This window comes from Oculina patagonica, chromosome 4, assembly GCF_052425735.1.
Source record: "Oculina patagonica isolate OP01 chromosome 4, crgOcupat, whole genome shotgun sequence".
NCBI lineage: Eukaryota > Metazoa > Cnidaria > Anthozoa > Scleractinia > Oculinidae > Oculina > Oculina patagonica.
This window is the reverse complement of record NC_135761.1, coordinates 34,922,670-34,939,842: the sequence shown is the minus strand read 5'-3', so window position 1 is coordinate 34,939,842 and position 17,173 is coordinate 34,922,670. Positions and strand designations below refer to the sequence as shown.

The following is a 17,173-nucleotide window of genomic DNA, read 5'->3' as shown; positions in this document are numbered from 1 at the left end:
CATGGCAAGTTCTCAAATCTTCATTCATCCAAGAACTTTCATGATCTTTCAAAGGTCTTTCATGATCGTCCAAGATCTTGTCAAGACCTTGCCAAGATCTTGAGAAATATCAAGCAAGAACCTGTAGCATCTTGGATGATCTTACAGGATTTTGTCCAAGATCTTGCACGATCTTACCAAAGATCTTGCCAAGTTTTCACAAAAGATCTTGCCAAGATTTAACCATGATCTTGTCAAGATCTTGACAAGTTTTTTTGACCTGGGTAGCCCTTCGTCTGAGCAAAGTCGCTTGAAACGTCAGCTACCCCAGTTAATTTACCTTAAAACTTTGAGTTGATAATCAACTAAGTATTTTACTTGCCCGCAGACACAGTACAACAGTTTCATTAGAAACTAATCACTTTGTGAGTTATAATAGTAGACAATTACAGAGAGGCTATAAGGAACCAAAAAGCTTAAATGGAAATTATTCATCAAATAAATGGCAGGATGTATAAAAGTGGGAATTTTGACCCAATGACATGAACAACACAAGAACTTGAACGAAGAGGGTTGTTAGGAGTGTCATAAAAAGGCCATTGTCGTATTCTCTTTATGAAACTGGAACGAGCTTGCAATGAAGGCTAATTCAGGTGAAGCTTTTTTAATGCAAATGAATCAAGCTGTTTTTGATGATATTCGAAGAAAGGCATGTATCGTTGCCATTGTACCAGTCTCTGTGCCTTTGTCCAACCTTATTATGGAAGAAATAATTTTGGTCTTGTATAAAAATTCCTAGTACCAACGGCCGATGACTTAAGGGTTGCTGTTAGTGACCCAGACGCGAAGCCATAACAGTTTTCTACTAGCAGTATCGATGCAGCCATAAACCGCTAATGGAAAAGTGCTATTTTGGTTCTTCTAATTTCTGCACTCTGCTTTTGAGATCTAACATGTCAAGCAAAGACAAATGTGTCAGTGGACGAAGGAAAAGAAGCTGTGAAGAAGGAGCTTTATGGGCCAGGGAAACTTCTAGGATACAGAGCAATGCATCACAAGGTTCGACAAGACCATGACCTCAATGTTCCACGTGATTTAGTTCATGCAGCAATGTATGACCTCGACCCAAAGGGTTTGGAAGCACATACACCAGTTGGCAAAAAGAAAACAAAAAACAAACTGGCAGCTTAAGCGTCAGATAAGCACTCACTGGTAGACGAAAACGTTAGTCTTGAGCCCTTGCCAAAACATCTTCGAGTAAGCAAAAAAGCCACCAGCACAAAACATCAAACCGATTACTCTATTCGTCCAAACTATGGAGAGCACGAAGGGCAATACTATCATATGGCAGAATTTCTGTCATTACAGGAAGGAAAAGTGTACCGTCCTGGCACCTCACGCCTTGCATGTTGGATGGAATCTGCAAGAAAACGATTTTTATAAAAAAAATTAAAACACAAAGAACACCACTTACAACACAAATACATACACTACTTACAATGCTACTTACAATACATTACTTATTACATTGTTTCTTCACTACTTTTATAAACATTTCTTTTAAATAGTAATATCAAGATATCCACGCATTACAATGCCTACTATAACAAATAACATTCTTACAAAGGTTAAGGTTACAGTGTACCTTTGTTCGAAAAAGTAAAGCTGGTAAAACGCGGTTCGTCGAAACAAGGATGACAAAATTTCTACCTTGAACTTGCAAGGTAATCCCCAACAACGACAGATGAAAATCAACTCATCGCCGAGACACAGTTAAAAACCGGATGCCATTTGCTGAATAATCAAGGACACTTATCGTTCGTAAGATATGAGCCCTGGTCATTCTGCAAACAAAGAGTTGTAACAGAGGTAAGGGTGGCATACTCTATCTCTCTGACATCACATGGATGCCAAATCGACCTGACAAACTTCTTTAAACAAGAGTGTTTGGAGAAATTGCCAACAAATAAGCGGATTGAAATTATTTTAACTTTCGTTGATACTTCGAATTTGTGCCTTGGGGTTCCCATCGAAGAAGGAGAAGTGTTAAATACAATAATCCCCCGTGAAAGTGGTGATTTGGCAACAACTGAAGCTACAGAACGCAGGGCTTTTTCTTCAAACTGCTCAGTACTTGCTAGTGCTGGGCAGTGTTGCTCCAACTGCAAGAACCTGCAGCAATTGGAAAAAAAAAAATCGCAAGCAATGGTCCCAGTCCCTTCACCAACAAGCGCTACCTTTCAAACGACGACGTTGCAAAGCAACTGCAACTAGAAAGGCAAGCAAGGATTAACGCAGAGCAAAGAGAAACGTACTGGATGGAAAAGTTTGAGGCACAATGTGTCGAAATGGAGAAAGATGACCACACAGATCTGTGCAAGATGTTTGAAGATGTTGGTGATCACGTGCCTGAAAGTATGACCAGCCTATGGGAACAGCAACAGAATCTACTGAGAGGCAAAAGTAAAAATGCATACCGATGGCATTCAAAGTATGTAACATTTCATGCATGTTCTTAAAATCTCAACAGGTCACAATATAGCAATCATTATGCTAGTTTTAAATAACATAGAATATTTCATTGCTAGTCATGCAAGCCTCTTAATATCAACACCCCCTCCCATCCCTTCTCTCCCTCAACACACAAGCACTTTATTGAACCCTTGTCATATATCTGTCAATATTTAATGATTTACGTCCATGTTGTATTTATTTACAGGATCATGAGATTATGCCTGGATCTTTACTGCAAAAACCCCAATGTGCTAGTTCCACTACGTCAATTCATTATTCTACCAAGCAATAAGACAATAAGGTGAGGAACACTAAATTATACACATGGAAATGCATATTACACATTTTTAATATCAAAAATAAAGTGACTGCATGCTCATGATCATCCAGAAGTAGTTGTGCATGCAAATACTTCATGCTGCTTAGTAACTTCAGGAATTAACATCATAAAAGTAATCTGAAATACTAATGTTGTGGTTTTTGCATGAACTGTAACAATTAATTCCCAAACTTTAATTATCACTTACAGTGAAATGTTTATAAAACTCAACCTAAACTTTTAACTTCTACACTATTCTTTAATTACAGAATGTATAAGAACAAGGTTAAAGAGACTCCGGGGTGGAATGAAGAGGTACTAATGTGGTGCATGAATGCTGCCAAAGAAAATGGCTTGAAGCCAGGAGATTTTATGGGTGGTTTTGCAATTGATGAGATGAAGATCCAGGTAAATATGTTACAGTCTTCTTGTAATGTACTAAATTACTTAGTGCTGAACAGCAAATAAATGCAATTGCAGGGCCGTACCTAGCCCTGAATTGGGATAATCTTTTGAATTAAAAATGAACACCAAACCAACAATGATGCACAATTCACCCACCTAACTAACCACATATACCTACAACATTAGATAAAGAGTGATAAAAATTTAAAAAAAAATTCTTATCCCTTTCAATTTTTTTTTTCATAGGAGAACCTAGGGATGACATCTGTTAATGGAAAGCATAAGCTTTTGGGCTTTGTTGACCTTGGGATAGGTCATGATATCATGAGAACTTTGTCAGGTACATACTAGTGTTGTTTCATCCAAACTCTTTACTCCCCTATATAATTGTATAATTGTATTTTTTTCTCATGTAAATAGATGTAAATAGATTTTAAATGTAAATTTTCATTTTTACAATTTTTGTTTCTCGAAGATATTAGCCTTTTTCAGGCTACTCTACAATTCGAGTTGAAATAAAGTTCATGTTATGTTATGTTAAAAGGAATAGAAATAACTTAGGTTGGTGGTTCTCCAGACCAAAAATTTGAAATAAATGTATGAAGTTTAACTGGAATTTTCAGAGGGGTAGGGATTCTTATCAAGTTTATGACAACCAATATATACACCGGATGCCCGATGATATTTATCATGGACCCAAAGGTAGTCTATCATTAAAATTGAGTCTTGTTACTGTATCAGCCCAATCTTAAAGTGCTCATTGGAGAACACTAGGACACTTATTCATTTGTTTGTTCATTTGTTTTTTCGTTCATTTTTGAATCCATCCATCCATCCATCCATTCACTTAATCTTTTGGGTATTCTATCAGCCCATGGCCAGCAGTCAGTCTGCTTGTAGTTATTTATTCATCCATCCATTCATTCTTCGTTGTTTCATCCATTTATGCACCAATGCATTAATTAATTTTTTTGGTCAGGGAGGAGTGGAAAAGGGGATAATTTAGGCTGAAAAAGATCATGTACACCGCTTTATAAAATCAAAACGTTTCAATGTTTACCCCTTACAATACTGTCAAGTCTTCAATCAATGGACTATCTCAGTTATTAATGTTAAAACAGCTTAAGGTAATTCCCTAGAAATAGAACTGCTCATAGATTTCCAACCAAACTTTGCCAGTTGGTTGTTTACCTTAAGGGAAGTTAAATTTTGAAATAAAAAAGGGGGGTCACCGTATTCGTTTAGGAGCAGGAAGACCTTGTATTTACCATTTAATTCCTTATATTTCCTTAGCAAGTACTGCTGAAAGTACACGTTTTCGGTGATAATATAGAAATTGATTTGTATTCATTTTATAGAAAGAATTTGATCGCTTCTTTCGAACTAAGAGAAAAAAATGATAGGTTACCGAACTCGTTTACGAGAAAATGATGATTTCTCTCTCACGCGAGCCAAGCCGCATAGAAAAAAGCCGCCATTTTGTTTATGTGCGTGCGCTGATTGCGCGTAAAATTCTGCGCAGTAAGGATGCGCAATGCAATACTAGGGAATCACCTTAAGTCTTTTTTGCAAATGAAAAAATAAAAAAACAAAACCTGGGAGATTTGAGTATTCGGCTGTTGGAAATATTGACTGAAAATGTAACACATCAAAAATGATAACCAATCAATGACAAGTGATAAACACACACTCAAGGAGAAAGGAAAAGGTAATTAAAATTATCGATTATCAATTTTTATTGATTATCAATACCAATTGATCATTTAATTGACATCGGTGAAGTCGATAATCACAAAAAACCTGAGCATTGATTGTTCATCGATTATCAATATTAATTGGCCTTGATTGTCATCGATTGATTTTCTGATCATCGGTTTCATCGATTGTTCAGGCCCTGACCATTACCTTAAGCTCCCCAGTTATTTCCCCTCAATAATTTTTTAGACTGTTTTTTATTCATGTTGTAATTTCTATGACCTTGACGCATGAGTGAGCTGGTAATTGATTCAATAACGGCTGATCAAGTGTAGCGAACTAAAAACCTACTTAAACTTAGTTTTAAGGCTGCCTTTTCTCAACAGTACTTCTTTAAAATCTGCTGCAGACCCACCAAACGCAGCTCCACGACCACCACTTTTATAGTCTATACTCATCGACCATAACTTTTGACCAATCAGCGCGCAGGAATTCTCTCGGTTATGGTATGGGTACAAACTATGGGTACAAATTAATTATAAAACCTAGTACAATTACACTAAAACATACTATTTAATGGCAATTAACTTTTATCATTTTATTATCTTTTGCAGTGCACAAATGTTTTAATTGAGGAGGGCACTCCTATAGGGAGTGTACCTGCCCCCAGTTTACTGAGGCTGAAAGAGGCCGTAGACGGGGACCAAAGGGAAGGCGTGGTGGCCGAGGAGGCCACTGCAATTCAGTGACTTTGCAGTTCTTTTAAGTTTGAAGAAGTTTTAATAAATTTCACTTGTTGTTTGAGTCAAGGAAGTTATCATTCAAAAATTTTTCAAAAGAAGTTAGGCCATCCCAATAAAATGTTTTGTTTCCCATCGCCCGACCGACCCATTTTTTTTAAAAAGTAAAAAAAAATTGCAGATTCACAAGCACACGATCTTGTTTTATCAACAACAATTGACATTATGTGATGTCCTTGCCTTTAATTTTGATATGTATCCCTTTTTACCATGAACAACAGCACCAAACTGTATACTTGAACTGTAACATAAAAATGGTTAAAGAAGCTCCCCAAAAGAGTCTGGAGGCTAGAAGGCTCAGCCATAGCCAGCACAAAACATGTCTATTGGATACTGGTCACCCAGGGTTGTCACTAAGGGCCGGGGGCCGGGGAATTCTCCCGGCTGCTACGAGTTTTATCCCCGGCTACTTTGAAACAAAGCCAAAACACTGGAAAGTAGAAAATAAATCAAACAACAAAAATTGTGAATTTAAAAAGAACCCTTAAGTTTCTCAATACAAACTCTTATACATCTTTTAAAAAGAGCGATATTACAATTGGTGCGAGGCTCTGAGTGAAAACGCATAATGTTGAACAATGTCATCTGCTTTCGAAAGGACACGATTTTACAGCGTGTTTGTTTCATTCAGATTCGTTGTCGGAGTTTTTGGCTCGCATATGGCATCCAGAAAACGGAAAGCAGAGGCCGTTAACCAAAGAAGACTGGACTTCTTCTTCTGTCCTGGCTCCACTTCAAGGTAAGGTTATAATTTACCGGACAAATAACAGTTCGGGTTTAGTTTCGATCAGCGTTTCCTTTCGAATCGAACACCCGGGATGACACGTGAATGAATTTGCAAAAGATGCATGTTGCCAAGTGGTAGTTGAACTGTGCACAATTTCCAGAGAAAAAAAAATCTGCCACCAGTTTACTGCATACTTACAACCTCGTCCCGCCTGTTGACTTTTGTTTTTTTGCACATCAACAAAGAAATAAATTAAAGTTGATCGTACACGCTTTGTATGCGTTCCAGTTATTGCTTTGCCTGACAAAAAATTGTCTTGTCTTTTTGTATTCCATATCACTGCTGAAAGTTTTGACATGTTAATTTCTTAAGGCAATGTTTTCCTTTGAGAAAAACTACCAGTTTGACGTTCCCAAAACGTTCTCGACGCCATGTTTTCTGCTCGTGGTCACGAGTTAGTGTCATATATTCCCAGTCTTTTTCAACTTCTCTTTTCTGTCATGCCATGAGTCACCAGTCACGCCGGCTGTTTAACTTGGTGTCTTGGTGTGTGTTATCGGCACCGCACGTATTTCTGTTAGATATATAAAAATTCAAACTGTTTGTTTTATATTTGAACTGTATTGAGATAGATCACTGAGTGTGATTTAGAAAAAAATATATGTATGTTGTCATTTTAATAAAATCATTTTAGAGACAGGGGAAAAGACTCAATTAAAAAATTATAAATGAAAATGATAAAAAGTACAAGGGATCGTTTTTTAGAAAGACATTCAACAATTAATGATTTGTAATTCCAAAATTATTAGAAATGAAGTTAAAGAACCTGATGAGTCAACAGCAAAGCGGTCTTGCGAAAGTCAATGTCAACCTCAGAGTCCAATTCAGGATGCGTCACACACATCTGATAAGTAAGCCTGTGAACAAGGAAGTAGCCATGACGTAAGTGCGTTCTCTGATAATGCCATTAAATGTGCAAACAGCCTGTTTTCATCCGAGTACCATCAACACGATTTCTGCAAGGAAGCTCATTGCTGCAGTGTGAGCAAGAATGAGGCACAACAGCTTTCAAAGCAAAGTTACAAATTCCAGCACAGCTGGTTGTTCAAAATGTAATTATAATTCTGTCTTACTATCGAGATTTGGTGGCCTGTGTATGTGTATGTTCCTTTATTGCTTACTGTGTAAAAAGCATGACACATTCAACCCCCAAGACAAATCCAAAATTTTTAACAAGGAACCTTGCAAACGATTTCGCCCTGAAGCTCTGGCACACCACCTCCAAACTATACAACACAAAAACGCTGTATCTGCAGAGATGTTGCAGAGGGTGTCCTGCTTCCAAAAAACGCTAGATGAGCGTGAAAGAGTTGCAGAAGATGTGCTTGTCAAGGTGTTTACAAACACCACGAAAGCTGAAACCAATTTTTTTTTGATAAATTAATAAATTAGATTATTATAATTATTTTTTAAAGAAGTAAAAAAGAAAAGAAAATCAAAGTACAATATTTTATTTATTTAAGTAATTATAAACATGTTGAGGGGAAGGGATGAGAAAAATTGTACTTACAAATCCACCTTCATCAAGAAAAACGAACTCTCAGCATTTAAAAGGCAGGTATGGGCACGGAAATTGACGTTGGCTATCTCACTTTGTTGTCGAGCGACGTTCTTTAGCTGAAAAAAGTGGAAACTGTTAAGTGAGGTTTTGTGAATGAGAAATGCCTGCTGTGATCGGAAAATGTGTTGAACAGTCTATAAACCGATAGAGTAGTATTGATGTAAACTTACCGTTTTCCTAGTTACACCGTTTCTTTGAAAATACCGGCAAATACTTGAAAAATGAATGCGATTACCAAATACTCGCATCATTTCTCACGCAATTTTAGTCAACGTCTTCTCCTGTTGCTGTAGTATTTCCTCCATCATTGCAAGCTCCTTGTGCGGATGTATTCCAACCAGGTCAATACATCTTCCTATATTTTTGGCCTTAACTTCACCCGTAAGCACATATTTTCTAAGATATCTCTTTACAGAGCATATCGACATTGCAAGCAAACCTGCAGTTTCGTCTTCATTGTAGCCAAGAAAGGAATGAAGCCACACGGCCCGTAAATGCAAGTCTTTAGAGTACGGTTTTGGCATGATGATCTCATTCATCGCTTTCTGCACACACACTTAATGCAAATTACACCCAGTCAAGTTTCCCAGAAAACCACTGGGTCATATCATTTATACTTTTTTAGATCAACGTTTCTTCAATCAGGTATATACACAGTTTAACACCTTACAATGTGAATTGAAGTCAAAGCACACCCTGTCACTTTAAATGATGGGATTTATATATTAACATTGTTCCAGAAAAATTGCAGTCTAAGTTCATTTAAGGCTTAAAGTCTACAAGTGCTCCAATACAACCATTGACCCGGCCCCTTTGTCAATTATTGCAGAACGTGATCCCACACAACTTGTTGTGATCAGAGACCTTTTTAAAAGGGATGCTGAATGTGGAGTATTTCAGAGACTACAGATGCCCTCCAGACAAGCTGTTAGGTTCAAAGTAGAATTTTCCACTCTTCATCCTCCTTTTGATGTTGCTACAAAAAATGTTAAAAAGGAAGAAGTGCCAGTTTAACCAACTATGGGACTATTGTCTTCATTAGCTCCAGCTGTAAGATGTCTTGGGAAGCTCAAGGGAGGCGAGAAAGCAGACCTACTGACATGTTTACCCCACAAAGTGATCAAACTCCAGCAATAGCAGACACTGGTTCTCAATACTGCTGTCATTGTACAGATGGTGAAACCCGGATAAGCAGCCTCATTCCTCCTCATTCAAAGAGTTTTTGAAACTGCCAGTCGAGTTATCCTGGTGTGAAATGTGTACAAGAATGATTCTCTCAAAAAAAGCCCTGAGAAAAAAAGAGGCTCTGGTCAAAGACGTAAAGTCCTGGAATCTACCAGAATTCCTCAAGATTGGAAAGGCGATGAGAACAAGGTTGAATTGTTTAAGCAGTTACTTGGCAAAACATCAGAAGTACCAAGATTTAAAGCGTGAGACAACTGAGGTAACCAATTGGAAAAATGAATTAAAGCCTCTTGCCATGGTGCAGTACTTCTTTGAGAATGAGCCCTGTGTCCCCCGTGTCCCCAAAGAAACACGGAAATGCAAAAGGAGGCAAACAGTTTTATCCAACATCACACAATTCAAAAAATAACATAATCAAGAGAGTCTGTTCTTGCCAAGGTCCAACCAAAGTCTATGATCAAGCTTTCAAAGAAGCTGGAGGAATGCTGGCAGTGAAAGCAGTGTCGGATCTATCGAGGAAATGCTAGGCAAGTCAAGTACGAAAGATCTAAATTAAGGCAGAAAGCAGAAGCAGATGAGTAAGCCAATCTTCTTGACAAACCTCACCACAGTTCTTGGATTGAAAGACGACACCTTCATGTTAGAAACCTCCTGCTTTAAAAACCAGAATGATTTCAAAGCTGATGACAATGGCTCGTTTCTCAATCATGGCAGCAACACCGAATGCATTGAATTAGATAATGAAGGTGAAGTTTCACGCGTCAGTGATCCAAAAGATTTGACACCAGGTCAATACAAGTTAACCCGAACGTGCTGGGTACACAGTTATACAAAGGCCTTCAAAAGACGAACTGTCACATTAGAAGATCATGTGGGCGAGGAATGGCCTGTTGTTATCCTTCAGTACTTCAACACTGGTGCAGAGGAAGATGTAAAAATCGAGCCACATACAAATGCAAAAAAAAAAACAACTGATCAGCCATTTTACACAACTGCTACCACACCAAACAACGCATTACTGACAAGGCCAAAACATCTCTTGGACCCTCCTCGATTTGTGACGAATTATACGAGGAAGGTGGCGTTGTAAAGAGTACTGCCTTTGCTACATTGCCAAGGGGAATCAGACAAGTGAAATACCAAAGATCAAAGCTGAGAGACCAACATACATAGGATACGTTGACAGATTTAATTGAAAATTGCAGAGTCGAAAGGGAAATTTCTTCTTTCCCTGCAAGTAAGCCCAGCGCCAGTAGGCTGGTTGTTCAGCGGCATTTCGCTGTAATCGGCCAGCGGCGTTTATTGTGGTATAAAAGCCCGCGCGTGCTGTTCCTTGGCGTCCGCCATCTTGATTGTATCTAGTTCTCGTTACGAGTAGATTTCGCTTACATTAAAGGTAAAGCTTACGGTTCATCGGGACCTAGTGTGTGTCCATTTAAACTACTGGCGTGGTGGCAGCGGAAAAGATTCGAATCGTCACGTCCTCGTCAGATTTAACGCACTTTTACGACAGATTCGTCGGGATTCCCGAGCAGCCAAGAGTCGGTTGTCAATACCATCTTATCCTGTAAGCTTCGATGTCTTCTAACAGAGCCCCCAAGCAGTGGTGCCTCTCAAAGAACGAAACTTTAACCTCCTTCGAGAGTTGGAAACAAAATCTTCTCTACACCTTGTCTTTGGACTCCAATTTCGCGCCATTTTTGGCCGAAGGGTCTTCGTGGCTGAAAAAGACTAGGGCGAGCCCTTTACGCGGTTTCACTAACGATGGGGAGCCGGTTCCAGCTGCTCAAAGGCGAACGGCCATCCAAAAGGTAAACATGCTCGAACTCATGTTAGGCCAGATTGCTAATTATTGCCCAATTATCTCTCGTAATACGATTGTCAAGAATTCAACTTGTATTGGGGACATTTGGCAGACAATTAGACTTCATTTTGGATTCCAAACTACTGGGGGTCATTTTTTAGACCTGGATGACATTCATTTGAACCCCGATGAGCGCCCGGAAGATCTCTTCCAGCACCTTATGGCTTTTGTGGAGGACAGTTTAATTAAACCTCACACCTTGTTCCATCACGGTTCTGTTCTTGAGGAGGAAGAGGAATTGTCTCCAACGTTGGAGAACTTTGTTATTTTAACATGGCTTAGATTGATCAACCCTGGTTTACCTAAACTTGTTAAGCAACGATATGGAACTGAGCTTCGATCTCGCACTTTGGCGTCCTTAAAGCCTGAGATCTCCCAGGCGCTGGACTCACTTCTTGATGAAATCCGTTCTGCTGAAGAAACAAAAGTCATGCGCACAGGAGCCTCATTTTCCACTCAGAAGTCCTCGTTCCGGAGGGGTACACCGATCTATAGTAAATCATCTGCCAGGTTCCAGGGTCGCTCTTCTCCAAAGACGAAAGAATGCCCCCTCTGTAAACAGGCTGGTCGTACCTCACACGGTCACTTTTTAAGCGAATGTGGGTTCCTTCCCGAGCAGGACCGTTTGTACCTTCTGAAAGCTCGTCAGATTGTTTCAATTCTAGATGACGACAGTGCTGAGTTGGATTCTCTTCCTAATGATGTTGACCCGCCGTGTCATCAAAATCTGGTTGAGCAGAGTGATTCATTTACGTCTGATGCATCCAGAAGGGTTCTTGTACGTCAGTCTCCGTACATTGACACGTTTGTCGGCCATCATCAGGCTAGAGTCATCATTGACAGCGGCGCTACTGGTAACATGATCAGGCTCTCTGCTGTTCAGAGGCTCGGTGCAGAGATTTCGCACAGTTCTCAGTCTGCCCATCAAGCGGATGGCTCCTCTCCTCTAAAAGTGCTGGGGGAAACACGCCTGAGCCTCACACGTGGGAGCCATTCATTTCAATTTGAAGGTCTTGTTGTGGAGAATCTGGACGTAGATGTCTTGGCTGGTACCCCATTTATGGAAACGAATGACATAACCATTCGTCCTGCCAAACGCCAGGTTATCCTCGGGGATGGCACCATCTTCACTTACGGTTCTGTCAACCATCCTCTGACTCACAATGCTGTTCGCCGTGCACAAGTACTACGTGCTCCCTCTACTTCTACAACTGTCTGGCCCGGCGACTTTATCGAAATAGTTCTTGCTGAGGATTCCATGTCTGATGCTGAGTACGCACTAGAGCCTCGATTTGACGCCACTAACGCCCGTATGGCCAAAGTCGCTGATGTGTGGCCGCCTCCTTGTCTCATCACAAGCGTCGCTGGTAGAGTCCGTATTCCTAACCTCTCAGATAGGCCTTATGTCCTGAAACGAAATGAACACTTTTGCCAAGTCAATCCTGTCTTCTTTCCAACTACTCAAGATCAGTCCTCCATCCCAGTCGGCAACCTTCCGTACCACAAGGTGTGTTCAGTTCCAGTCTCAGAGTCAAAGTACTCCCAGGGCGTGGCACTGGACCCCGACAATCTCCTCCCCCCTCACATCACAAGCAAGTTCCGTAACCTTTTGGTCCAGTACGACACTGTCTTTGATCCTGCAATTACCGGCTACAATGGCGCCTTTGGCCCTCTTCAAGCGAAGGTAAATATGGGCCCGGTCAAGCCTCCTCAACAGAAAGGTCGCCTTCCCCTGTACGCCCGAGATAAACTTGTCGAGCTCCAACAGAAGTTCGACGAATTGGAAAATCTTGGCGTGTTCCGTCGCCCTGAAGACATAGATGTTTCTGTAGAGTATCTTAACCCGTCCTTCTTGGTCAAAAAGTCATTGGGTGGCTTTCGACTCGTCACTGACTTCGCAGACGTGGGTCGTTATAGCAAACCCCAGCCTTCCCTGCTCCCAGACGTGGATTCTACCCTACGCTGCATAGCCCAGTGGAAACACATCATCGTCTCAGATCTAACCAGTGCTTTCTATCAGATCCCACTCGCCCGTGAGTCTATGAAGTACTGCGGAGTTGCCACCCCATTCCGAGGAGTACGCGTTTATGCCCGGTCGGCCATGGGTATACCTGGCTCAGAAACCGCACTGGAAGAGCTCATGTGTCGCGTCTTGGGTGACCTCCTCCAGGCTGGTATCGTTGCCAAGATAGCAGATGATCTGTACTGTGGGGGCAACAGCCCAGACGAGTTACTCCGAAATTGGGCTTCTGTTCTCCAAGCTCTTCATAAAGCTAGCCTACGCCTCTCGGCGTCGAAGACCATCATCAATCCAAAAACTATTTCTATCCTGGGTTGGACTTGGTCCCAAGGCACTCTTCGCGCCAACCCTCATCGCGTCTCAACTCTGTCCTCCTGCAGTCCTCCCAGTAAAGTTAGTGGCATGAAGTCCTTCATTGGTGCTTTCAAGGTCCTTGCTCGTGTTGTTCCACATTGTTCTTCTCTATTAGCCCCCCTTGACGAGGCCGTAGCTGGGAAACAGTCTCAGGATGACATCGTGTGGTCCGAACATCTTACTGAGGCCTTCAAGTCTGCCCAAGCTTCCCTTGCGTCCAGCCGCACAATCACTCTTCCAAAGCCCGATGACCAATTATGGATTGTGACAGACGCTGCTGTCAAGAGACCCGGAATCGCTGCCACTCTCTACATCTCGAGGGGTGACAACCTAGCCCTCGCTGGGTTCTTTAGTGCCAAATTGCGTGCTCATCAAGTGTCTTGGCTACCGTGTGAAGTTGAAGCTCTTGCAATTGGGGTTGCTATAAAACACTTCAGTCCGTACATAATACAATCCAAGCACAAGGCTTGTGTGCTCACCGACAGTAAGCCTTGTGTCCAGGCCTTCGAGAAAATGTGCAGGGGAGAGTTTTCTGCTAGCCCACGAGTGTCGACCTATTTGTCTACTGTCAGCCGCTTCCAAGCCAACGTGAGGCATGTTGCTGGTGCTGCAATTTTACCTTCTGACTTTGCAAGCCGCAATGCACCGGACTGCTCTGATCCCTCTTGTCAGGTGTGCAAGTTCATCACCCAAGCTGAGGAGTCTGTCGTTCGACACCTATCTGCCCAGGATGTCTTATCTGGTCAGAAAAACCTTCCTTTCACAAGTCGAAATACTTGGCTGTCTATCCAATCTGAGTGCGCGGACTTACGTCGAACACATCCTCACCTAATACAAGGGACTCGTCCTTCCAAGAAGCTGACTAACATTAAGGACGTAAAAAGGTACTTGTCAGTAGCTTCTATCTCCAGTGATGGCCTCTTAGTCGTGAAAAAGACTGAGCCTTTGGCTCCTTCGCGGGATTGTATCATAGTGCCCAGACAGGTCTTAGATGGTTTACTGACAGCCTTGCACCTCAGGTTGTCTCACCCATCAAGTCTCCAACTCAAGAAGGTTGTCAGCCGCTACTTCTTCGCCCTTGACCTGGACAAGGCAATAGAGCGTGTTTCCCTTGGTTGTCATTCATGCGCTGCACTTCGCCACGCCCCGCACGCTGTTATAGAACAGTCAACTTCTGACCCTCCGGCAGCAGTGGGTGTATCTTTCGCAGCCGATATCCTGAAGCAGTCTCGCCAACTTATTTTGGTACTCCGAGAGTGCATCACTTCCTATACTTCAACCCTCCTCGTGGTAGACGAGAAGCATGGGACCTTACGTGATGGGTTAATCCAATTATGCGTCGGCTTGCGACCCCTTGATGGGCCTAACGCTGTCATTCGGTGTGATCCAGCTCCCGCCTTCAGAGCCCTTGTGAGTGACCAGCTTCTATTGCAACACAAGATTAGCCTTGAGATTGGTCGGGTGAAAAATCAGAACAAGAATCCAGTCGCTGAAAAAGCAATCCAAGAGTTGGAACACGAGCTCCTGCGGTTGCAACCGGAAGGTGGTCCTGTCTCTCCTAGGACTCTGTCCGTAGCCACTGCCAACCTGAACTCAAGAATCCGCTCCCGCGGCCTATCTGCTAGAGAAATGTGGACTCAACGAGACCAGTTTACCAACTCTCAGATTCCCCTAACAGATCAGGCGCTAATATGCGAGCAACATCTGCAAAGACTGGAAAACCATCCTCACAGTGAAACGTCGAAAACCCCCCGTGGTGTCTTGCGTAGCTCTCCTTCAATATATGTTGGTGACTTAGTTTACCTCTACTGTGACCGTAACAAGTCCCAAAGTCGTGACCGTTACCTCGTTGTCTCAGTCGACCGTGAGTGGTGTAATGTTCGCAAGTTCGTTGGCTCACAGCTACGAAACGTTTCGTACCGTGTGAAGAAGAATGAGTGCTATAAGGTCGCCCCCTTCAGTGTACACACGCCCAGGTACCTCAACGACGAAGACTCCAGCGACTGTGATCCTGACGTTGTTGGTGTCGACCAGGGCTTACCCGCTGATGGTCGTGGACTTCCTATTGACGAGGAACCTCCCCCAGAAAGCCAACCGTTACCTCCGCCTGCCCCAGGGATCCCTATCGAGATATTGTCTCCACCTTCCGCTTCTGTACCACCAGAAGATGTCCCGAGTTATGGTGAGGATAGCCAACCCGGCTCGCCAGATGACGTCGAGGTTATCCCTGCCCTCTCTCCAATTGTTAGCCCTGCGGTGAACAAGCGCCCTACCTGGCAGCGGCGTCTCCCGCAGCATCTTCAAGACTGTGTAGTCGAATTAAAGTAGCTCGGACGATTCTAGACATTTAGTCATTTAGCGGCTCAATTCTAGACATCCTGCAGCATCTTCAGGGCTATGTAGTCGAATTAAAGTAGCCCGGACGATTCTAGACATTTAGACATTTAGCTGGTCAATTCACTGATTAAGTTTGTTTTCTTGTCTAACTCGTAGCTCAGAGTCTGTCCTTCAGTCAGTAGTAATTTCTCCGTGTGTGTATTTCATATCAACTCGTCACCTAGACTAGAGTTTCTTTGTTTGCATGATTATTTATTTTAGAAGGAAAGAAGAAGCCACGCCAGTAGGCTGGTTGTTCAGCGGCATTTCGCTGTAATCGGCCAGCGGCGTTTATTGTGGTATAAAAGCCCGCGCATGCTGTTCCTTGGCATCCGCCATCTTGATTGTATCTAGTTCTCGTTACGAGTAGATTTCGCTTACATTAAAGGTAAAGCTTACGGTTCATCGGGACCTAGTGTGTGTCCATTTAAACTACTGGCGCAGAGGTTAGAGTGGTGCTCACTACAAAAGCGCAATTAGCCGATCTGGTCAAATTTTGTTGCAACCCAGATGATTATAAACTGCGCTGCGCAGTTCATTGCAGCTCTGCACGTTGTTTATTAATAATAATAATAATAATAATAAACAACGTGCAGAGCAAGAACTCTGACAATACGTAAAGACAATAAGTAAATAAATTGCATTTTGATCTTAGATTACATCTCAAACACGGTTCTACAAGGTAACTTACATTAATAAATACTGCATTATCCAAAACACTAGCTAGTTGCCACTATAATTGACATATCTAACACTTTCCATGCTTGCTGATAAATAATGAAGATGAATTGTTAAACAATAACACAAGCATGGGACAAGGAAAAATTCGCAGTCCCTGACTGTGACAGGAATTGAACCCATCACTTCCCAGATACCCATTGTGAGCTCTAACCAACTGAGCTACAAGAGACTCATGGTGAGCTGCGCCATTTACAACAAGGGTGTCTCTCACTGTTCAACAATGTGGCCCAGCCCACCACGAGTCTCTTGTAGATCTGTTGATTCCTGTTACGGACTCAGATGTTTTCTTTCGCCCCCCTCATTTTTCACCCCCCTCAAAAGGCTAAGGGTCACATAGTCAAATTAATAATTTCTAACAGGGTGATTATGCAGGAGAAATTCATAAAGTACTGGGGTCTCCTAATTGATTCACATCTCAGTTGGAAGTATCACATCTTACATATTTCTAAAAAGATTAAGCGATGTATTGGCATACTCTCTAAGATCAGGCACTCTGTGACTGATCAGGTCCTTATACAGTTGTATTACTCACTAATTTATCCCTTTTTGACTTATAGTTTAATAACTTGGGGG

The 17,173-nt window shown here is 41.9% G+C and overlaps 1 protein-coding gene, 1 long non-coding RNA gene and 1 pseudogene across 2 annotated transcripts; all 3 read left to right on the top strand.

Annotated features, from left to right (window-relative positions):
- Positions 1 to 932: 932 nt before the first annotated feature.
- LOC144648370 (uncharacterized) lies at positions 933 to 5,661 on the top strand (annotated as a pseudogene).
- Positions 5,662 to 6,343: 682 nt separating this feature from the next.
- On the top strand, positions 6,344 to 7,452 carry LOC144650322 (uncharacterized). The gene is made up of 2 exons (XR_013570098.1): positions 6,344 to 6,451; positions 7,249 to 7,452. It is a non-coding gene; the product is annotated as an uncharacterized LOC144650322 (long non-coding RNA).
- Positions 7,453 to 10,498: 3,046 nt separating this feature from the next.
- LOC144648369 (uncharacterized) lies at positions 10,499 to 15,811 on the top strand. Its single transcript, XM_078507951.1, has one exon. It carries the CDS (start codon positions 10,823 to 10,825, stop codon positions 15,809 to 15,811), a length of 4,989 nt encoding a protein of 1,662 aa, XP_078364077.1. The 5' UTR covers positions 10,499 to 10,822.
- The last annotated feature ends 1,362 nt before the right edge of the window (positions 15,812 to 17,173 follow it).